We start from the raw sequence: 24,765 nt of genomic DNA on the forward strand, positions 1-24,765 counted from the left end.
GGAATAGAATCTTAATGATTGTAAAATTGTAACATTTTCCCAAAGAGACAAAAGTCATAAGTCAGAAAGTAGTGGAGGGCTTTTGGGGAATCTAATTATATATATATATATATATATATATATATATATATATATATAATGGACCCCTTTTTTCAAAATGGTAAGGTCTATGGACTCCTGAAAATAATGGTTTTAAAATGCATTAAAAATGGATCACAAAGGAAATCAATTTTAATTATATACTGTTATCAAAAGATTTTTAAAATACAAATTGATGAACTTTATGTAATTATGAATACACAATTGCAACACTGTTTCTAAGGGAAAATAAATGTCTAGTTTGAGGAATCTATTTTCCCTTGAAGGTATAAACTTCTCTCCCCCCTCCTCAAGATGTATGGGAGAACAAAAGGGAATTAATTGGTTTTTCCCCCTGGGGAGCAGAGTAGACACACATAGGCATCTTGTAACTTGTTAACTCTATACAGCTCTATATTTGCATAGGAGAAGGCAGCCTGCTATCTATTTGTATAAGAGGTCATTCCACTCCCTGGAGTTCAGATCTTTGGGAAAAAAATCAGTTTTCCTCATGGGAGTGTGAGAGGAGGAGGTGGTGTCATTTGTAAATTGATACTACTAAGGATTACAGGAATTGAGCTTCTCCTTAAGGAAATGATCACAGATTTTTAAGGAAAGTGACCAATACGAAAAATTGAATCAATGGATAATCAACCTCCTAGACTGTGCGCCGAACAACCCACTTCCCAAAGCAGGAAAACTAGGAGAACTTGTAGCAACTGTAATGCAAAGCAAGTATCTCTGGTACTCTCCACCGCCTATGGTTTCTATTAGAGCTATCACCACCCAGCACAGGGCTATGCAGATTGGTTGAAAACCACTTCACTAGATTAGTCTTCTGGGTTTAAACTCTATCCCCACACCAACAACGCTCATTCTGGCCTAGCCAATGACCGCTCATCCCCCAGGGATGACTTCAGTTGTATTTCAGCTTTACAAGGTCTTTCATTCCATATGTTTTGAAGCATGAAACTATTCATTACAAATAAACTTTCTCATTCACCCCTGCATAAAAATTCACAGATTCCATGGCCACATTTCTGAAGTGATGTTTGATAAAATTTGGTATATTGAAAGCAGAACAATAGACAAATGAGGAGAATATTTCAACTGGATCTTTAAAAATCTATGTTTTGATCCTTCATTTTTGTAAAAGGATGGACCATGAATTGAAGCACAGGAGATGGATCACGTTAACAAGCTAATTTTTCCCCTCCTTATATTTTCTTGCTATACTACTCGCAACATTAAATGAAAATGCTATAAAAGTCAAACACAAAAATGCAGGAGAGTGGAAAGACGTTTATTGCCACATGCACAGGGTCAGACCTTTCCAAGTCCTCATTGCTCCATAGTTACTAGTTAGATGGCTTCCTGCTTTCCTGTTTGGAACAGAGGATGGATGCTCCCAATGCAACCTATTATATATTCTTATTCCCTCACGCTCTCCCTTTATTCCCATCAGTGGACTCCGCAGCAGAACAAATACAGATCACTAACAAATCCACAGGGGCCTGCAGTTTCAACATTGTTACAGCATGCTAATTAACTAATTACTGGGGGGGGGAGGCTCTACCTTGTCTACTGAGTGGGCAGAGTTTGGATAATTTAAAGGGAACAGACAGTTATTTTTCATCATCAGATATTTGTGACGTGAAAAACTCAAATGTCACAACAAGCTGTGAAATAAAGTGCTCTCCGTTTAGAGACATACTACATTTTACATGCAAAACATTCCCTAGTTCATCAAATTTTAAACAATATGTTCTATTAAAATTAATTTTGAACAGTGGCAACAATGATTCCCATTTCTAGATTTTAAGTTATCTATTTGGTTTATTCATAAAAATTGAATATTTTAATGTATAGGTTCTGGTCTCTTCAAACAATTAAAGAATTAAATGATAGCTCCTGCGAGGCCCAGATCAGAGAGGGTGCAGGTCACCGCTCTAACCTCCAGGGGGCAGTGCAGGATCGACAACCGCAGCCTAGTTCCCAACTTCTTGGGACTGTCATTTTAATACCAGATAAGTGGATTTCTGGGACTCGATTCTTTGTCAGTACTGAAAGGTTATAACTTATAAGCAAGTGGCCATTATTAATTTCAGAAATCATGCTTTCCTTCCCTCTTTTGCATAAGATTGGCTTCTGATGTTTATTTGTTAAATATCTTTCCTTTTTTTCTTTAACCAAAATAGTAATAGTATCATTAATATCTAAATATATGTCCAGGCATATAACATGTATAGCCTGTACACATATACATACCTAGTATACATAAATACACACATTACCTATGTATATATACATACATGTATGGCTATGCATATAATATACACACACAGCACAGGTAGTGAAATTTTCTTACATAGAATGTAAGAGCTGGAAGGGGCCTTCACCTAAGAGAAATGAGATCCAGAGATGTATTGACAAAAGTCATGGAGTAAGTTAGCAGAGCCCTAACACTTCAATCCCCAAAGCTAAGTAATGGATGGCCCCTCAGAGACCATTTAATTCAACAAACAAGAATTAATTTTATAGCATTTTCAATAAATGGTTGTCCACACTCTACACAAAGACTTCCAATGTGGAGACATGCAATACCTCCTGATGCATACTGCTCCACTTTTAGATAGTTCTACTTGTTGGAAATTAAGTCTCTCTCTGCAATCTACTCGTTATTCCTGGTCCTGCACCTTAGGACCAAACAGACCAAATTTAATCTCTCTTCTCCATTAGGCCCTTTCAAATACTTGAAGATAGCAATGGTGTTCCCTCTAAATCTTTTCTTCTGGTTAAACATCCATGTTGGCCATTGTCTTGTTGACCTCCTTCATTGTTGGTCTATGTCTTTGTGCTCCCAGAATTGAAGACAGAATATAGCAGACCTGGAGAAATATTATCTTTCTCTTTCTGAATGATGGAAAAGGAAAATGACAAATGCCAGGGTGGGTGTGGGAAAAGTGGGTCATAATGCATCGTTGGTGGAGTTAAACAATACAGAACTATATCCAAAGGATTATAAAACCATATATATTCTTAGTCTAGCAATGTCATTACTAAGTCTGTAACCCAAAGAGACCAAAGAAAAAGGAAAAGGATTTGTAAAAAAGAAAAAAAGTATCGCAGCCCTTTTTTTGTAGTGGGCAAAGAATTTGAAATTGAGGGGATGTCCATCAATTGGGGAATAGCTGAATAATTTGTGGTATATAATTGTGATAACTATTATCATGTTATGAGAAGTTATGAGCAGGCTGCTTTTAGAAAAATCTGGATTTACATGAATTGATACAAAGTGAAGTGAATAGAACCATTGTACACAGTAACAACAATATTGTAAGAATGATCAACTAAGAATGACTCACCTACTCTGATCAAGACAATGATCCAAAACAATTCCAAGAGACTTAAAATGTAAAATACTATCCACCTCCAGAGAGAATTGATAAAGTACTAATTGAAAGATACTTTTTTCATTATTTTTATCTTTATTATTTTATTTGCTTGTGTGGCTAATTTGGAAATGTTTCATATGACTTCATATCTATCTATCTATCTATCTATCTATCTATCTATCTATCTATCTATATAAAATCAAAATCAAATTGCCTGCCTTCTCAAGGAGATGTGTTAGGGAAAGAAGAAGAAAGAAATTTAGAGTTCAAAAATTTTCAAAATGGTTCTTAAAAATTTTATATGTGGGGCAGCTAGGTGGCATAGTGGATAGAGTACCGGCACTGGAGTCAGGAGTACCTGAGTTCAAATCCGGCCTCAGACACTTAATAATTGCCTAGCTGTGTGGCCTTGGGCAAGCCACTTAACCCCATTGCCTTGCAAAAAAATCTAAAAAATTAAAATTAAAAATAAAAATTTTACATGTGATTAGGAAATATTTAATGAATTAAAAATAATTCAAAAATAAAAATTAGTTTTCAACATTCATTTTTATAAAGGGGGATTTAGAACTTTTGAAAGAACTTAAGTCATCTAGTTTAAGCTCTTCATTTTTAAAGATATAGAATGAGGCCCAAAGAAAATAAATGACTTATCAATGGTCAATGGTAGTAAGAGGTAGAGCCCATATTTAAATCAAGGTTCTCTGACCCCAAATTCCATGTTAGGTCAGCTTTTACAAAGTCTTCATTATCATCCTATCCACAGCAAGCATTAGTCCTAACTGTCTGTCTTTTCCATGCTCATTGTGCTCTTAACATAGTTAAAGAGAACCCCTTTTTATTGTTCATTATCAGCCCCAACTTACTCTGGCCTTTAACACTCTTCACACAATTCTCATGATACCATGATAACACTCACATATTCATCCTCTAGTATGTGTTTTTGCTTCCATCTTCTATCCATATCTTTTTTAAAAAAATTAGGTTAATTTTTAAAAATGTTTATTTCTAATTACCCATGAAAATAATTTTTAACATTTGCTTTTAAAAATTTTGAGTTCCAAGTTTTCTCTCTCTCTCCTCTTCTCCTCCCTCCTCTTTGAGAGAGCAAGCAATCAAAAAAAAGAAAAACCACGAAAAATAAAGATTTTTAAAAAAAAGATATTGGGGGCAGCTAGGTGGTGTAGTGGGTAGAGCACGAGCCCTGGAATCAGGAGGACTTATTCAAATCTGGTCTCAAACATTTAATAATTACTTAGCTGTGTGACCTTGGGCAAATCACTTTACCCCCACTGTCTTGCAAAAAAAAAGAAAAAGAAAAAAGGAGAAAAAAGGATGCTTTGATCTGCATTCAAACTCTCTCAGTTCTTTCTCTAGAGATGGATAGCATTTTCCATCACAAGTCCTTTGAAATTGTCTTGGATCATTGTATTGCCAAGTCATCATACAATATTGCTGGTATTATGTACAATGTCCTCCTGGTTCTACTCACTTCATTTTGCAATCATTCATGTAAGCCTTCCTGGGTTTCCTGAAAGTATCCTGCTTGTCATTTCTAGTTCAATAGAATTCCATCACAATTACATACCATAAATTATTCAGTATTCCCCACATGATGGACATCCCCTCAATTTCTAATTCTTTGTCACCACAAAAAAAGATCTGCTATAATAATTTTGTACATATTTTCCTTTTCCTTTTTAAAAAAATTTCTTTGGGTTACAGACCTAGTCAATGACCTTAATCCATTTTTTTTAGAAATCTAATTATGACCATTAGTTTCCTGTGTATTTATATTGGTCCCTTCAGGCAGTTTCTTTTTTTTTTCCCTCATCTCAGTAATTTCTGCTTATGACTTCTAAATTTCATTCTTGAGAGCTTCTTACTCCTCTTAGAATGACTTCTTCTGCAAAATAATAAGTCACTGGGTCCTACTTCTTCCTTCTCTGAACTTTTGAAAATCTATTTTTAAAGGAGAGAGGGAAAGAGGGAGAGAGAAAGAGAGACAGACAGACAGACAGAAGCAGAGACACAGACATGGACAGAGAGACAAAGAAGAGATGCAGAAAGACAGAGAGAACAAGAGAGAAAGAGCCCATGTCATAAACTACCTGCCCCCAAGCTTCCTCTTGTTTCTGCTAAAGCAACTAATTCTTTCTTGTTTGTCTGAATCCAGTCGGGGGGGGGGGTAGTGTTTTCCTTGTCATTCTTCCATCTTGCAAAGGATCAAAACATTCATCTAAATCATCAATACATTGGCTGTCCAGCTTTTGGCAGAGAGAACAGGTCAGCAAATATCTGGAGAGTTAAGTCGACATCACTGAAATCTTCTATTTCCCTACCAGATTTTGTTTGTTATCTTAACTCTCCAATTACTTTCTCCTGAGAAGAGAATAAATGACTTATCAATGGTCACTTTGGTAGTAAGAGGTAGAGCCCAAATTTATCTATTTATTTTTGTTTGTTTTTTTGCAAGGCAAATGGGGTTAAGTGACTTGCCCAAGGCCACACAGCTAGGTAATTATTAAGTGTCTGAGACCGGATTTGAACCCAGGTACTCCTGACTCCAGGGCAGGTGCTTTATCCACTGTACCACCTAGCCGACAGGAGCCCAAATTTAAATCAAGGTTCTCTGACCTCCAAATTCCATACTAGGTCAGTTTTTTCAAAGTCTTCATTATCATCCTATCCATATCAAGCATTACTCCTAATGCTTGATGTGCAAATGGTCTTCTTCTTCTTCCACATCCAGTCTAATCTAACCTAAAGATTCCCCAATAGGTTTCTCCTCTCGGGTTACTAGGTTTCCTTTAATGAACACATATTCTTAACATATAGTATTTTTTCTCTCTTCATTTTATTCTATTCCTGTTAAATAAAATAAACCTTCTCTAGCCAAATTAGTCATAAGTTCCATATCCACTGTCTCACTGATAATTAGGAAGTCAAATATACTACTTTGCTTTAGAATTTCCCTCTAGTTTATCTTGCTTTTTTAATTATGACTAGTCCACTTGTTTATAGACATTATTTTTATCTGAAGACATAGATTTCCCTTGGTTTTCTTTAATGTATATACAGACGATAGAGCACTGGCCCTGGAGTCAGGAGGACCTGAGTTCAAATTTGGCCTCAAATACTAGCTGGGCGACCTTGGGTAAATCACTTAATCCTCACAGCCTCGCTTCCAGGATCATCTGCAGTCATTCCAATTCATATCTGGCTACTGGATCCAAATGATTCTGGAGGAGAAAGTGAGGCTGGTGATTTTGCACAGAGCCCCTTCACTTAAACCCAATTCACAAGATGTCATGGCATCACTTCCCTGATGTCATGGACTTCTTCAAGAAGGAAAGATAAACGACAACACATGAAAATAAATAAGATTAGGTAAAGGAAAGTATAAACTTTGAATGTTTTCAGGTCTTTTGACTCCAAATAATGTTCTTTTTACTAAGTTAGGCTGCCTAATTTATGATTTCACATATTGCATCTCCAAACCAGTCAAAATTGTAATCATTATGAATAGCACAGAGAAAGTATTTCAGCTTACCTGACTCCTTCAGAAAAGCATGGTGGAGGAATAAGATTGGAATCATCACCAAACATACTTTTAGCCCACCGCCTTGTAGGTGAGTTTTGGTCTAAATGAGCAATGGCTGATAATGGAGTTGGTACTGGACCTCTGAAAGAGTAACCAGAGAAATTAGAAAAATTCTAATCTATCAGAACCCTAAATATTAATTTTAATTCTTAAAAATAATTAAAAGGATAAGAAAAGATTTAAGGCCATAATAAAGAGGAGGCACATGAAAAACATAAACACTATTAAATCCCCAAGAAAACAGTAAGAAAATCTTTGAGGTATAGAGCAATGCTTGGACTAGTATCTCTCTATATATACAATAATTAGTGGATTAAGCAGGTTTGTAACATTAAGCAAATCCTTCTTAAAAAACTTTTTCATAAAACTATCACTTCATACTATCTTCTCTGAGATTTGTATATACTCTAGAATGGGTCTTTGATTATTTACTAAATATAGATAATGTCTTTTCAGTCCAACAGTTATTAAGTACCTACTGAATCTGAGGAGGTATGACATAATTGCTATATCTGCAATCTTTGTCATAGATCTGTACTCTCTTCATCACTATTCCAGCATGTAAAATAAGAAGGTATTTCTATTATATTATATTATATTATATTATATTATATTATATTATATTATATTATATTATATTATATTATATTATATTATATTATATTATATTATATTATATGACTTGCCAAAGTCTAAGCTCTAAAAATAATCCTATGATTCCATAGCACTTATTTAGGCTTTCCCATTATAATCTTCATTCATTTACTTGTTTGTGTACCTACTGAGTCTGAGGAGTGACATAAATATGGTAGCAAGAAGAAAAACTAGCATTTCTAAAGTTCTTTAAGTTTTGTGACATGCTTTAACAAATATTTCATTTTATCTTCACTGAATGGGAGGATAATAATTATTATTATTCCCATTTTACAAAGGAGGAAACTGAGAGAGGTAGCAGGGAAATGACTTGCTCAGAGTCTTACAGGGCAAGTAGTATAGTACTAGGAAAATTGAAGATTAGAACACAAACAGATGGATAAATCGGGTGAGATTTTCCACAGGAGGTGGCAACCACGCTGACCTTTTAAAAAAAAAATAGAGGGCTTCAGAGAGGCAGAAAGGAAATGGCAGCATTCCATGCATATGAATGACTTATTTAAATGGAATGAGTTGAAATATGGAGTGTTAAGGGAGTAGCTTGTAATGAATTTGGCTGAGATACAGAGCACATGAAGGCTTAAAAGGTAGGGACAAACCAGATTGAGAAGGCATTGAATGCCAAGGCAAGGCAAGCAGCTGTTTGACATAATTATTATCATTGATCAAAATAAAGTAGGCAACATGTACAAGGTCCATTGGATTAACTCCTAAATTAATAGGAAAAGAGATGGTCCAATTGTCCTAAAATCTAAAAAGAGGGTACTTAATGTAGATATTTTCAAAGAACTATGACTACGCAATTTTCTCAAGCAATAAAAATTCCTCTAATTTATAAATTAGTAGTCCCAGAAAATGTTAGATAAGCAGTTCTTAATCACAAAATTCCTTATTTTAGAAGAATGATTGTTTGATTCTCTTCTCAGTTCTTCAAATCATCCCTAAATTTTTTTTGTATTCAACTCTATTCTGCACTAACTATTTTCTATCTACAATCCAGGGACAAAAACTATTAAGCCAATTATTTCCATATCATAGGTTCTCAAATATGTCCTAAAATCTCTTTGATCAAATTCATTTTAAAGATCTGTTCAAACAACACAAGGAAATAATTGCAGAGTTGCCACTAGAAACCATTTCTCTGGATTACCATTTGGCTGCCAGTGCCCAGGAATATGAGCATAATGGACTTAAGGAATCCTTGTCACTGAGAAGTCAAGGAAAAAGTCATAAAAGATATTCATAAGTCAGAAAAGTCCATGAATATCTTATATATACAAACAGATGATTAGATGGCTTTTGATGCTTGCAAAAATACTTAAAACTTGATCTTTAATTTACCACCACCCACCAAAGCAGCTAGGTATTGTGGTGACTTTTATGATGTGAAACTTGTTAATAGCATCATCCTCCGCAACTCAACTACACACATAGACACACAGACACACACCTATATATACCCAACAACCTAAAGCTTACTCCAGTTGTTGAACCCCTGGAAAAGAAAGTTCTTACTAGTTTGGTGTCCTTGTCACTATCAAACGGCTCAACATGAAAAATGGCTATGGATATTATCAACTAGAATTTAATTGATATGAATATTATGGTCATCAGTGGAAATATACTGAAGAAGATGCATTACTGTCTGCTTTGCTAGCATATCCTAAGACCTAGTGGTCTTTTCCATCTGACTGAATAACTAAAGCCTTCTATATATATTTTCTTCTCCTAGTAGAGTCTGAGCACCCCAAATTGCTGAACAGCTAAGGGGTGAAATGTGTAGAGTACTGGCTTCAGACATCTAGTAGCTGGGTGACCCTGGGCAAATCACTTAACTTTCCTTGCCTCAGTTTCCTTATTTGTAAGATGAGTTGGAGAAGGAAGTGACAAACTACTTGGTATCTTCATGGAGAACACCCAAATATCATCTTGAAGAGTCAGACATAACAAAAACCACTGAACAACAAGCCCAAAGAACAGGACAGTCTTGCTTTTCTATTTCTATCTTTAGTGCTTTGCACATAGTACTTGAAATTCATTGCATTCTTTTATTCCTTCCTTCATTCAAATGCTTCAAACTTAAGGTAAATTGCTTACTTTATCCTTCATCTCACCATGGTGTTCTTTGAACAGCTAATGAGGTCAGAATATATGTTGATTAAAGTCTTGCTCTTGTTTTCATACCTCTAGAATAGTGACTTCACCATCTTTGCCCTTTAAGTTTTCCAAGACTTCCTCAGGTCAAAATAGTATAGGAAATGAAGATAAATATTTCAAATCCATCTTCTATCCTAGTTATAAATATTGGATTCAATTTAAAGCCTGGACTTTCATCTTTAAATTCAAAGAAATAGAACCACTCACTTATCATAAGAATTCTTGCTTGCTAGTCCAAAGGACACACTTTCTTTATATATTATAACACTAGCAGTGAGATCAGCAGATGTCAATCTGACAGTCTTTGAGGATTCTTTTGATGAGTTAGTGGTAGTAGAACATGAAAATTAAATTTCTTCTCAGACTATACTTATCTTTCATCTAACATTGATTTTTATTTTCCTTGCATGATACACCATCATCCACTCCTTTCTCCCAATTAGAACTCCCCCAAGATTGCTTAAAATACTAGGCTTCCCTCTATAGTATTCTGTAATCTTTCATCAGGTCTTTATCTCCAGGCACTTCCTCTACTTTAGATCCTTGTCTATGGCTTCCCTATTCTCTTATAGTCTCATTTTGGCCATCTCCCAGGTAAAGTACTGCCCTCTTTCATTTACAGACATTTTAATTGCAGAAAAGGACATGCAAGTTAGACAAGTAGCTTGAGACTGATCTGAAGATCTGAAAGAAAACTAGCCCTCAGCTAAATGTACTAAGAGGACCTATTTGAAAGCAGCTCAAAGATAAAACTACTTACAAGGGAGGGGATTGGTGGTAGCAAGGATGTCTGTATTATACCATTGGCCAGTAGCTCATATATTATTCTTTCCACTGAAGGACATAGATGAGAAACTAAATCATAAAATTGTTTGGCGATAATGAGAAAATTATATATTATTTGTTTGTGTTATGTCTGACTGAACTGTGGATTTTGGTATTTTGTGTTTTTTTTTTCAACTTGTGTCAGAGAAGAGCCAATTCTCATGATGAAGCCCCCAACTTGAGGTATTAGAAGCTGTGGAGGATGGGGAGACAATACAGCAGCTGCCTGAAGATAAAAAATGATAGCAGAGAGTCCCTCACCCCCCCTCAGCCCATGGTATTTGAAGGAAGAAGAATGAAGGAGAATCAGAAGACAAGAAGAACTGCTTTTGGGTATGGTGCAATAAACTCAAGCACATGCTTAGATCTGCTGCTGGCTAGGAAGAGATTGGAAGAAAACAGAATCTTCCTCCTGGGTGAAGCGCATTGCCCACTGGCACCTTCCACAGTCTGAGGGAGGTAAGAGAGGAAGAAACAGGGTGGACAAGGAGAGACCGTGCATCTCTTTACTATGGAGCTGGGCTGATGCACTGTTGTACTGAGACATGACTGGAGAGAGGGACAATCCCTCTGGGTTTTGTCTCCATTGCCCTCTTCTAGCCCACAGGAAAGGAGATTCAGTTGGCAGATTTCAGACTTAACGAAAGTATTCTGAACTTAACACTTGGCCCAGAGGGTAAGAAGTGACTTTGTCTAGAAGGAGAGTGAAGCACTCAGAAGTGGAACAGGGAATGAGCAGTAGAGACTGTTCCCTAAGAGAGGTGTAAGTCGTCTTTGGCACTCTACTCACCTTTCTTAGGTGCTAAGATTTTTGTGTGTACCTACTCTCTCCTCTAGACAATTTGTGCATAGGTAGAAAAAAATGTCTCCAAAGTCTATGGATGGATGGTTATATTCTAATGACCATATATTCCTGATTTTGTCTTCTATTGGCTATAGATTATGGATAGTCTTACTGCTAAATTCTTTTAATAAATTTCGTATGTAAGAGTCAATGGTATATAATTGTGCTAATTCATGCAATTGTAAAACACAACTATGGGAATTCAAGAACTACGGTGGTAGGAATGTGTTTACACACACACACACACACACACACACACACACACATACATGTCTGCCCCAGGACTCTGAGAGAAACTCTCACCTCCTCTAGGCCTATCGACACGGATGCAGGATAGGCTGAGTCAGTCAACTAAAAACATAGGAAAAGAGGGATGCATGTGCCATTTAGAATCATGCCAGCAAGAGTGGGTCAGCACTATACTTGGGCTACCACTACATTTCCTTTCTTTGAGTATAGACTTCTATATAAATATTACAACACAATTTTGATTTTTACATATACAAAACCGGACAGGGTAAATCATTTAGAGATGATATTTAACCAATAATAAGAAACAAATTAATGATCAGTCTCTTATTAATTATGCAAACTAACATGGAATATCATTATATATGACTTTAAGGCTTCCACATTATACCACTTACTGGTCAATGGAACTTTTAGACTGTAGCTAAGGGGGGTTATTAAGTCACAGGTCTGACATGTTCAGTAGGTATTTCTCTCCTTTCCTTTTTCTCCTTTGGCAATCACTGATTTTAAATACTTATCACAGTGCTCCCACTAACTAGCAAAGTGACCTTGGATAGGGGTGGCTAGGTGGCATAGTGGATAGAGCACCAGCCCTGGGGTCAGGAGTACCTGAGTTCAAATCCATCCTCAGACACTAATAATTACCTAGCTGTGTGGCCTTGGGCAAGCCACTTAACTCCATTTGCCTCGCAAAAACCTTAAAAAAAAAAAGAAAAAAAAGTGACCTTGGATAAAACCTACTATCTTGGAATTTTAGACTTGAAAAGGACAATAAGAGCACTCACTAATTATGAAGTCAGATTGAGCTGGATTGAAATACTGGTTCTGTCAATGATTAGTTGTATGGCCTAAGGTTATTTCCACACTGAGTCATGGTTTCATTGGACTAGATGAGCTCCAAGTCCCTTTAATCACTAAAATATGAGCTCTTATGCAGCTTCTTGTCTACAACTTCCCTGAGTGGTGGTCATTCTGCTTCTGTGGAAATAAGGATCTCACCTATTTCATTGAATGGTCTTTCCAAGGTTGTTGCTCAGTGATGTCCAACTCTTCATAACCCCATTTGTGTTTTCTTGGTAAAGATACTGTGGTTTGCTATTTCCTTCTCCAGCTCTTTTACAGTGAAGAAACTGAGGCAATCTCAAACTGAGATCAGTTTTGAACTCAGGAAGCTGAGTCTTCCTGACTCTAGATCCAGAGCTCTATCTACTGTGCCACCTTACTTTACGGGCCTTTTCTTAATTAGTTCTAATAAGTAGAAAATTCTTCCTTAGAGTGAATTGAAATCTGTCTCTTTACTGATTTCTGTTGTCTTCAGCAATACAGAAAAAAAAAGTTTATATACCAAGTCCCTCAGTTAAGAATATGAGCACCTTGAGAGTAAGCATTGTCTTATTTTTCTATTTGTATTCTCAGCACTTAACATAGTGTTTGGAAAATAGCAAGCATTTATGAAAGATATTTTTCATTCATTATTCTTTTTTTCTCTTCCTTCCTTATCTTTCTTTCTCCCCTTTTCTTCATTTTTTCCTTTCCTTCCTTTATTTATTCCTTCTCTTCTTCAAACAAAACAGATCTAGTTCATCATAAAAAAAGTCACCAGAATATGGTATTTAAACTTTATATTTTGTTTTCTCCTCAATAGCCTTGAGAAGTAAGATTGTAGTATTACTATTCCTATTTATAGATTTTTTTTTAAAAAGGATTTTAGAAAGGTTAACTGAATTGTCTGTGGTCACATAATAGATGTCAAAGTCATGATTCTATAAATACTTGGTCTTTTGTTTCCAAGTCTAGTGTTCTTTATCACTATGTTTGCTGGTAAGTATCTCAAACTGAATCCTCCTATGTCCTTGGGATCTCAGGAATGGTGGCCAGCATTTCTCTCTACCACTGTATAGTGAATGCACGACCTTTACAATGTACCAAAACAGGGAGGAGCATCAAGTTCTCTAAAAATCCTTCACTGATATAGCGGAACAAGGCTGGTCTTGGCAATTATTCAACAGCCTTTTGGGCACCTGTGCCAGAGTTAAGGCAATTCAACTGATTTATCCCCCCAAATCAGCTCAGTGAGGCATGATTATATAATGGGACCAATGTGAATGCAAATAACAATTTAGTGCAATGCCGTTTGACTAAATGTCGGGCATATTAAAAAAGGTGAGATTCAAGTCAAAAAGGAAAGGAACTGAAAGTTAAATAAACTTTGTGAGTTTAAAGTTTGATGCAGTTGCTTTTCAAAATATTTTTTAAAATTCTATTTTCAGTAGAATATTAATGTAGCAGTTCCTTTCCCCCCTTTCTCTCCACTCTCTGTTCTCTCTGGATTAGTTCAGCCACTAAACTCACATTCTTACTGGTCTATTGGAGGTTCCTCAGAGGGGCAGCAATTGCTACAACTAAACCTTTCCCGGTTCAATGGATAAACCTAAGAGATGGTTACTCTCTTATTACTTTATACTCTAGTTCCTGAGCCCCAGCTGTTATTTTTCCCATAAATCAGTCACAGCTTTTTTTTTTTTTTGTTTTTCACAGCTGTTTTTTTTAAAAAGAAATTTTTTATTGGACTTCTGTTTCTTTCATCACCTAAATTTCTTCCTGTAGCCCTTCCTCTCCTCACTTCAAGATAACTATTCTATATAACTAAAAAAAAAATTCCCTCATTAACTCTTAAAACATTGACTAAAAAAAGTCAAAGCAAAAATAAACTGTCCATAAACTTGGAGCACACTATCCCAATAATGCACACAATGGGGAGGGGGGTGGAGACAATCTTTCTTCATCAACTGACTCTTTTTGGGGGGGTTTAGGTTTTTGCAAGGCAAATGGGGTTAAGTGGCTTGCCCAAGGACACACAGCTAGGTAATTATTAAGTGTCTGAGACTGGATTTGAACCCAGGTACTCCTGACTCCAGGGCTGGTGCTTTATCCACTGTGCCACCTAGCTGCCCCTCATCAACTGACTCTTCCAGGAAACAGGTAACAATACAGGTTGAGATAGTCGTCCTTCATAAAAATAAGTCTTCCTTCCACCAGCTTTGGAGTCTTTTCTTGGTTCAAAGTCATAGAAAAAAGACTTCTCTTTTAATTCATAAAGATTAATGAAGTCCTTATTCTGTTAGACAATATGCCTTTAGGGTCCAATAATCTCTTCCTGGGGTTCATTGTTCCCCAGTTTTCAATTCCAAAGTTCTCTTGTTGGTCAAATGAAGATTAGATGATGGGAAATAGTTCATTGTGTGGTCATACTGAGGATGTGCCTTGACTCCATGACTGTTTTTTAGTGGATTTCTTTTTGTCCAAAAGTGCAAGCCCCTCCATTATCTTTTTTGTCCTTTTCAATAAGCAAAAGTGTGAAAATCTGAAGAAGACCTAAGTGATTATGTGATGTCAACTCCTATTTTAATAAAGGAAAGTGAGATTCAGAGTGATCATATACAACAAATTAGTGGCAAAGTAAGGAGTATGTCACCATCTCCTGAGTCCTATCCTAGGAAACATATTCTGCCAAGCCACATAGTCATTCAATCAATCAACAAGAATTGATTAATAATACTTATTATACCTGATGATGTTAGGTACTGGGACTTGAAAGACAAAAATGCAATTACCCTTGCCTCAAGGAGCTTATAGTGTATTTAGGGAAACAAAATGAACATATATAAGTGCATACTGACATGCAAATATGGAGACATACATATGCATGCATGTACATGCTCGTGTCTACACAATCCATTGCAATATAATACCTACATATATATAGTTATGTATACAATGCTTTTATATCAACCCATCCCATGAACATGCCTGCAATATGTGTGTGCATGTGTATATTTATGCACACATGCATGCATGCATGTATGCATAGGTGTGTATATGCATTCAGAAGACACAAGAACTTGGGGCAGAATGATTGTGACAGGCCTTCTGGACGAGTTGAGCCTTGAGAGAAAACTGAGAGACTGTGAATTTGCAGAGATGAGGAGAACACACCTTCCAAGCAAGACGTTTCCTTCAAGGTCCAAAGTTAAGGGAAATCTTAGATCCCTAAGTATTGTGGATATAGCTCTAATCTATAGCTATATAATCTATTTTGCCGCTTCTATTATTTCAAATTGCAAGGAAAATTAATATTTCTTCCCTTGCTTGTACATTTTCATCTGTACCCCTGCTACAATCTATTCTTATTAATCATTGATACCATATGAGGAAATAACTGCATCTCTCCCTTTAAATAGTTCTGTTGTGTGGATTCTAAAATGTTCATGAAGAAAAAAGAGTTTGGCCTTGTTATGAAGCTGCTAGTCGAAAACCAGGTTTAAAAAAAAAATTATAGAAGCTGCACAATTCATCAGACCAAAAAAAAAATCCTATCAGCATTGATACAGAGAGAAGAGGTAGCATTCTGTGATTCTGTATAGGTGAGAGACTTGAATAGAATCATGGTTGCCAAGGAAACCTTTTCTTGATTCAAGGAGATTACCAAGGGGTTTGATACTAACGCGGGGAATCACACTGGAATTTTTTTCTTCCTTTTCTAATTTCTTTTTTCCATTAGAGAGAGAATAAGTGAGCAAAGCTAAAAAAGCATTTTAGAACTGGTTCTAAAAGTCATGAGAAAGCTCGTGCTCTTTAAAGGAAAAGGGTAGATGAACCTGAGTCAAATTAATACTTTCCATAAGCCAAAAAAAAAAAGTATAGGAATTTAGCAGCATTTTGATGTCAAAAAGTCAGAGCAGGGAAGAGCAGGTAAAATTATGTAGAGCAGCCACGAAGACCAATGTACCATAAGAGTAGGAGCAAATATTTCTCCTAAAACCAAAACTAACAATTTTCCTCTCAGTTATTAATATCTGTAATGAGCCTATTTGCCCCATATAGTCAAGAGGAGCTACCCCATCATTCATTTAGAAGTAGCTGCCCAAATATATATGCCCTAATATATGTTAGCCTAATATGTGTGTGTGTGTGTGTGTGTTAACATATATATCTATGTATTTACAAAGATTATCTTACTTGGTCCTCACCACAACCTGAGGAGATAGGTCAGGAGGCTCAGGCTGAAAGGTAACCTGCCCTCACATAGCTAATGTCTGAGGGAAGATTTAAATTCAGCTCTTCCTTGCTCTAAAATCAGTGCTCTTAACTAATGTACCACCTAGCTGTCTAATAAGATAGGTCGTTCATACTTATTACCTGAAGAGTGCCCGAGTTGTGCATCTGATATCTTTATTCTAACTACATGACCAACTCACCTGCTTTTCTTCACCATATATTCACTTCATTTAATATATATAAAATGTGTGTCTATCTATCTATAGCTACATCTATATCTATCTCTATCTCTTTCTATCATCTATTTAAGCTTTCTGTCTGTCTGTCTATCTAATCCTATCTATCTATCTATCTATCTATCTATCTATCTATCTATCTATCCATTCATCTATCCATCCTAGGGCCAGTACTCTATCCAATGTAACACCTAGCTGTGCTCCCTGGTTTTTTACAAATGAAAATATTAAAACAGAGAAGTTAAATGATTCATCCAAAGTCATAGAGTCAGAATTTATCAGACCAGGGATTTGAATGCAGTTCTCCTTGACTCCAAGCGGCATACATTACCTACTACACTTTATTAACTTTGCAGAAGTCTAGAAATGGAACCATTATTTAATTGTAACCTAATATATTATATTAAATACAGAATAATGGTACATTTTAAAAGAAATGTTTGTATTAAAATTAGCCAAATTTGGCAATATAATGTTCTCCAGGAGAATATCTGACTTTTCTTTGGAATTTAGAATAGGAATGGTATATATGAATACAGTGATATATGTGTGAAATTCAAAAAATGATAAAAATGTATAGATTGAAAACTTGCTTGATACAAAATTATTATTTACCTTTGAAACAGGATAGTGTAATTTGCAGGAATCTTCCCCATTAGGGCTTGCCGAGCTGCATTACGTCGTCTTTGCATAGAAATGATTTCCTAGGCAAGAAATATGATCACCAGTTATATTCCTATTAAAAAGAGCACACACATCCCTTCTAACCTAGCAATACCCCAAAGAAGTAAAAGAAAAAAAAGAAAAAAGACTCATGTGTAGAAGAATATCTATAACAGTTCTTTTTGTGGTATCAAAGAACTGAATACTTGAGGAATGTCCATCCTTGGGGAATAGCCAAACACCCTATGGTACACAAATGTAATGAAGTATTACTGTATTGTAAGAACTGATGAAGAGGATTGGTTTCCGAGAAACCTGAAATTTGTAGGCACCCAGGTCTTCTTAACAATAGGCTAGAACTCCATCTGCCATGCTACACTGCCTCTGCTGAAACTTCTCAATTAAGAGTGGAACTGGGGAAACTGTAAAGGAAATTCTTGCCCAAGGACAAGTTGGACTAGATAATTTCTGGAGTCCATTCTCACAAGCCCCCAACCATCCTACCCTGGATAATGAATGATTTCCTTCTTGGGGGGTTACTTCAATCAAAGAGCTATGGCACATAATGGAACCACTACTGGGCAGGCATGGAGTCTTCCTGGAGCCCCTAAAATAACATATTATAGATATAAGGTGGATGAGTGGAGGGAGACATGGGCTATCAGGAAGAACAAGAATAAGGAGAGAGAAAAGAATGAAAAGGAAAAATAAAATAAGTCCTCAACCAATAATATTTACTACAGATTTACAATGAATGGGGATCTTTGTGCCAAGGAGTATATAATAGACTAGAGGTGGTGGATCAAAATGAGAAATATATACTCACAAAAACAGGCACGACTTTGGGCCCCCAAAGTTTCCTATTTTCATAATGGCCTAAGCCTCATTTTCTCGTGTGGAAATCCTAGTCATCCTCCCAAATCCTCCTCAAATACTTTCTTTTTAAAGCCTTCCCTAATCTCCTTACTAAGGACTTACCTCCTTGCATTGTACCCTTCCCTAATGCACTTATGTTCTATTCCCATTTATAATTTATTGTTATCAGTACATGTCACTTCCCTTACTATATTGTAACCTCCTTCAGAGCTTCTTTAAATTTCCTTCAGTGTAATATTCTGCATGTAGTAGGTATTTAATAAATATTTTTGAATGAATGTCAGTAAGCTTATGAGATAATGACAAATGTATTAAATGATTCCCATAAGTCCCTGGGGGAAATTATCTCAATTCAATTCAAAAACCATTTGCAAGTATATGGTATGGGCAAAGAGTTGAGAATAGAAAAGAGGAAAAGAAAAAAAAGTCTCTATCCTTTCAAAATGTACAGTTCAGGAGGAGATTAGGTGTGTTCACACATATGTATGATACAAGGTAGATTGTGAGACACATATTCAGTGGATCTAAGATGATGCTGAAAGGACATTCGAAAAGAGAAAAATTAATTTTAGTTGAAAGGAAATGGAGAAAGGAGGAAAGGTGGGGTCAGGGAAAACTTAGGTATTAACTAATAATGGAAATGCAAAGAACAAAAGACAAAGTGTGATTGGATTTACATCCAATCTGGAAAGGTAGGTGGATATGAGTTTGGAGTAATTTTGAAGGAAGGGAGGGAAATGATTTGAAAAAGAACCATTTGGTTATTTGAATAGATATCATGTCCTTTTTCATTTTTGAGAAAGATAGCCCAGGAAAGGAGAACAGCATGTGATGGAAGTAGATTAACTGATTTTGCTCTTTAGTACAGAGTTTTCCTCGAAAAAACAATTGCCAAAGTTTTATTATTAATTTAAATCCACTGTTGGAAGGAAAACTTTCAAGTGTTCATACTGTAATGAAAACAGCCAAGTGCTGATTATCTCATCTTTCTACATCATTTAAAATGCTGGTTTTCAATAGAAGAAGCATCAATGACTTGTTAGAACCCACAATCTGTGCCTAAAATATGTACAACCAGTTATGTCAGAAAAGTCGTAATTCAGCACATTGCTGAAATTTAGTATTTTCTCTCCAGACTTTTTAAAAGCTGCTCTTGGGCAGCTCTTAACGCAGGTTGTTAGTTCTGTTGTTTTGCAGCGCCATCTGCACAGCACCTCTGAGATCTGGGATAGATAAAAATCTCTCTCTTTAGGGACAAACTATTAAATGTGATAATGCCCCATGAAGACCTGAAGTTTGATGACACCATTGAATCTGTAAGCTTAAAAAAAGAAAAAAATAAGGCGAGGAAAAAATAAGACAACAGCAAAGTCTGGGATATGCCCCTGTCAGGTGTGGGTCAAAGAGTTTTCAGATTGGTTTCAACACATGGGAGGAGGAGATTCTACCAATAATGCATTTTTTTTCATTTTTACTAAACCAATCCATGGATTAATATGTCTATTATATTCTTTCCCCTAGTCACATCCCAGAGTCCTAAGACATAGTGCTACCATATACAAATAGTATTTTCCACTCCCACCAAATGCATCCAGACACACACAAACTATTTACAGAATCAGAGAAACAGGTTGTAAGATTTATTTTCATTGCTTATTAAGTAGTTTTTCCATACAGACTACCTCTGGGCAGAGCTATGACGACTCTAACAAGTCAAGTAGGGGTGTGATTAGAGGCAGACCTAAAGATCAAGACGAGAGCTAGGAGACCAGGGGACCATAGCCAAAGTGCAGACTCCTTGTCCCCTCCTCCCACCAAAGGGACTAGTAAGATGCCAAAGTTACAGGGATTTGAGTCCTGTTATTGAAATTCTATTTAAATTTTCAAATTACATGCAAACATAGTTTTCAACATTTATCTATTTGCAATCCACAATTTTCTATCACCCTTCCTTCTCCCTTACCCCTGGCAACGAACAATCTGGTAAAAGGTAGACATGTACAATCGTGTTTAACGTATTTCCACAGAAGTCATGTTATGAAAGAGGAATTAGAATTAAGGGGGGGGGGAAATTATGAGAAATAAAGGAAAGATGTAAAAGTAGTTTTTTAAAAAGTGAGCATATTGTGCTTTGCTCTGAATTCAGTATCCCTAGTTCTTTCTCTGATTATGGATGGCATTTTCCTTAACAAGATAATCCTTGATCACTGAACCGCTGAGGAAGCAAAGTAGATCCTAGTTGATCATTGCTCAATGTTGCAGTGAATGTGTACAATATTCTCTTATTTCTGCATACTTCACTCAGCATCAGTTCATGTAAATCTTTCCATGTTTCTCTAAAGTCTAGCTGCTCATGAGTTCTTATAGAACAATAATACTCCATACATTCATATACCGTAACTTGTTCAGCTATTCCCCAATTGATAGGCATCCCCTCAAATTTTATTCCTTTGACACTACAAAAAGAGCTGCTACAAATATTTTTGTAAATGTGAGACTTCCCATTTCTGTTGAGCACAAAAAAAAAAATGAGGAACCCAAAGACATCCTGATATGACTTGGGAATCAAATCATGCAAAGTGTGACCCGGACAGAAATCCAGGAAAACCAATGGGGATTTGATTTCTGCCAGGGCTGCTTTAGGTTATGGATGCCTTTTTAGATCCATATCAGAGATGATCCTTGTATGGAAAGGTGACTATATATCCTACAGGAGCCTCAGGCTAAGGATCCAGAAAGAAGGAAATTGGAGGATTCCTAAGAACCAGAAATAGTGTAGAGCAAACAAAGTAGTAGAAAAGGACAGTCAACTCTGTCTCTCATATTTCTAGGTTTTAAGAACAGAAAGTACTATCCTAAAAATCTAACACTTCGGGGCGGCTAAGTGGTGTAGTGGATAAAACACTGGCCTTGGAGTCAGGAGTACCTGGATTCAAATCCAGTCTCAGACACTTAATAATTACCTAGCTGTGTGGCCTTGGGCAAGCCACTTAACCCCATTTGCCTTGCAAAAAAAAAAACAACCTAAAAAAAATCTAACGCTTCATCCTTGAAAAGGTGAGATGGAGAAATCTTCAAATATACCAGTGAAAATCACCCTCTGAGAGGTCCTATACAAATTGGCAAGGCATCAAATGAGCATGTGGAGTGATAGCCCTCTTGGCATCAGTGAACACAGAGAGAGAGGAGGGACTTATATCTAAGACTAAACAGTTTGTAGGAACTGTGATCACAGGCTTTTGTGACATCTGTAAATGCTGACCTACCCTCATACATTGGCCAAATCTGGTCTTTTATAAGCCCCTACTTTCAAAGATCCAAAGACCCATTATGAGTACTCCAGTTCACTCAAGAATGGGTACTTCAGTTCACCAATGAGGTAAATAAATCTTTATCTTTAATAGATTGCCTTATGGATATGGCCCAATTCTCTTTCATTATTTCATTGTCTACCTTCTGATCATGCAGACTTTCTAAATACTGCAAGGCTGGCTCTCAGATGTTCTTTCAGGCTGTTCTGGCCTAGGACCAAAGGTCTTTCAACCTGGTTGGTAGGATCTACCTGCTAGAACTTAGAATTCCCTCATATAGCCTATGAATGGCACCTCCATCCCATGATGAGGTAGGACATGAGTGGAGGAACATTCTATAATTATCATCAAAAAATGCATTTAAAGAGGGAAAGTGAACATGCCTCTCTATAATTTTATTAGTCAAAACTGGCCATTAATACTAACTCATATTGGCTAATTTATGAACACAAGAAATAAGTCAAACCCTCAGGCAATTTTCTTTTCAAATTCATAGAATATTATCCTTTGTAATGACATTACTTGAACCCAAATGTAGATCTTAATACTTGGATTCTAAAAAATCAACATTATATGTATAAAATGGGGAAATAGACATTAATCTGAAAAAAATGAAGGGTTTTAGTGAAGTTTCAATGTGGGTTAACAATGTGATATAATATTGCATTGTTGTGACCAGAAGACTAACTACGCCTAGCGAGAGCTGATGTGTCTGAATACAGATTGAAGGGTGTTTTATTTTTTACTTTATTTCTTCTGAAGTGTTTTTTGGAGAGGTCTATGTTTACTTTCACACATGATTATTATGGAGATGTTTTGCATGACTACACATTTTTAAGATAGTGAATAACTTGCTTTCTCAATGGGGAGGGGGTACTTGGGAAGAAGGGAGAGAATTCAGAACCTAAACTTTTAAAAGTGAATATTAAAACTTGTTTTATACCTATAACTGGGGGAAAATCAAATAAAATATATTTAGAAAATAGTTGAAAAATTTTTATTTGTTGACTTGGAAAAAAAAAGAGAGGCATAGTGTCTAGGAGTAGAGGCATACATGATCAATAGATGTATCTAAAGGAAGGCAGTGAGGATGGTGGAATGTTTTGAGTATTATACCACATGAAAACATGTTATGTTTAGCTGCCAAAATGAAGACTTGAGTCAAAAGAACTGGATTCAAATGTGGGTTCTATCACTTTCCAATTGTGACAATGAGCAGCTCATTAAACATTTCTGAGCCTGCTATAAATATACAATTAGAACAAAGAGTTGTAATTTTTGTCATGGAGAGCTTCCCATGTGGGAACTCTCTTCCCATCCCATGATAGCTGCCAAATGATGGAGAGGGATTAAAATTATTCCTTTAGTGTCAGAAGATAAAACCAAGAGTGGAAATTGCAAAGACAAATTTAGGTTTGTTAGAAGGAAAAAAAAATTCCTAACTCCCAGAGTTAATGTTTGTCCTTCATTCTCAAAGAAGACTGTGACATATCGGGGAAATGATGCTAAGACAAGCATATAAATTGGATTTGAGTGAGGGATGTTGGGCTAAGTCACCAGTCTCACTTTCTCCTCCAGAGCATCTGGGTCCAGTGACCAAATATGAAATCAGCATGATTAGAGATGGTCCTGGATGCAAGGTAATCAGGGTTAAGTGAGTAGCCCAAGATTATATGACTAGTAAGTATCTGAGGCTGGATTCAAACTCCTGTCCTCCTGACTCTAAGGCCAGTCAGAAGGACCTGAGTTCAAATTTGACCTCAGATACTTGATACTTACTAGCTATGTGACATTGGGCAAATCACTTAATCCCAATGTTCCACTTATAGGACTAGCCAATAGAGGAATGGGCTGACCTGGGAGAAGGAGAATTTCCCCCTTACTGCATTTATTCCAGAAATGGCTGATGGTCATCTCCTAGGGGTTTCATAGGACAGATTCTTGTTGCTAGATGAGTTAAATTAAATAGTCTCTAGGATTTATTTTAACTTGGAGACTCTGTGATTCTATTTTAATATTGTTTTATAAACTGCTTTATATATATATTATTCCATTGGTTCTCTATAACTACCCTGTGAAGTAATATAACTATTATTATCTTATTTTAGAGATAAGGAAACTGAAGTTCAAGTTAAATGAGGCGGCCAGTATCACAGGGCTACTTAATTGCAGAGCTAGGACTCATGTATACTACTAGCTGGGTCATTGCTTTTTATCATTGCATGGCAAAATCAAACTGCACATAATACATTATCTCTAAATAAAAAAGTAATTTTTCTCAGAACATTGTTTTTTACAGAATTTATTTTATTGTAGCCTTTTAAATAATTCTTAATGAATCATTCTGAATCTATTGCCAAGTGATCTGATCTAGGAAAATAAGCTATGTGCTAATATGCCCTGAAGACCCAAAAGAGAAATCTGTTACTTTTTCAGAGCATTAAATTTCTTTTTTAAGATAGCATATTACAATGTTCAATTTCACCTTTATCCCATCTTTCCTAATCTTACCGTTGGTATTTCTTCTGTGGAAAGTTTAGCTGCTAAGCTAATGATATAATTTCTGTCTGTGGAGTCTGGAAATTCACTGAAAGGAGGCTTTGAAGAAAGATGCCAAAAATATTCTTCATTTTCTGGTGCTGTCCTGTCAAGCATCCCCTCAGTGGTATCTGTTAAGGAAATGATAAAGTTAAAACAGATCTTCTTCAAAATGTAATATAGTTCTGGATAAACAAGAGGCACTCTCTAAATATGGATATATAATATATATATATGAATTAAAATATTCTAAAATATTAGCTAAAGCAGTAAT

At 36.1% G+C, this 24,765-nt stretch overlaps 1 protein-coding gene across 1 annotated transcript in view; it reads right to left on the minus strand.

Moving 5' to 3' along the window:
* LOC141492918 (leucine-rich repeat and guanylate kinase domain-containing protein-like) overlaps positions 1-24,765 on the minus strand; it is a 39,651-nt gene that overhangs the window by 14,353 nt on the left and 533 nt on the right. Inside the window, exons 2-4 of the mRNA XM_074193662.1 lie at positions 24,465-24,622; positions 17,719-17,807; positions 7,027-7,158 (exon numbers count right to left, since the gene is read on the minus strand). Of these exons, the coding sequence (XP_074049763.1) occupies positions 7,027-7,158; positions 17,719-17,807; positions 24,465-24,622 (379 nt within the window). The remainder of the gene's footprint in view (positions 1-7,026; positions 7,159-17,718; positions 17,808-24,464; positions 24,623-24,765) is intronic.

This window comes from Macrotis lagotis, chromosome 7 (assembly GCF_037893015.1).
Source record: "Macrotis lagotis isolate mMagLag1 chromosome 7, bilby.v1.9.chrom.fasta, whole genome shotgun sequence".
NCBI classification, from domain to species: domain Eukaryota; kingdom Metazoa; phylum Chordata; class Mammalia; order Peramelemorphia; family Peramelidae; genus Macrotis; species Macrotis lagotis.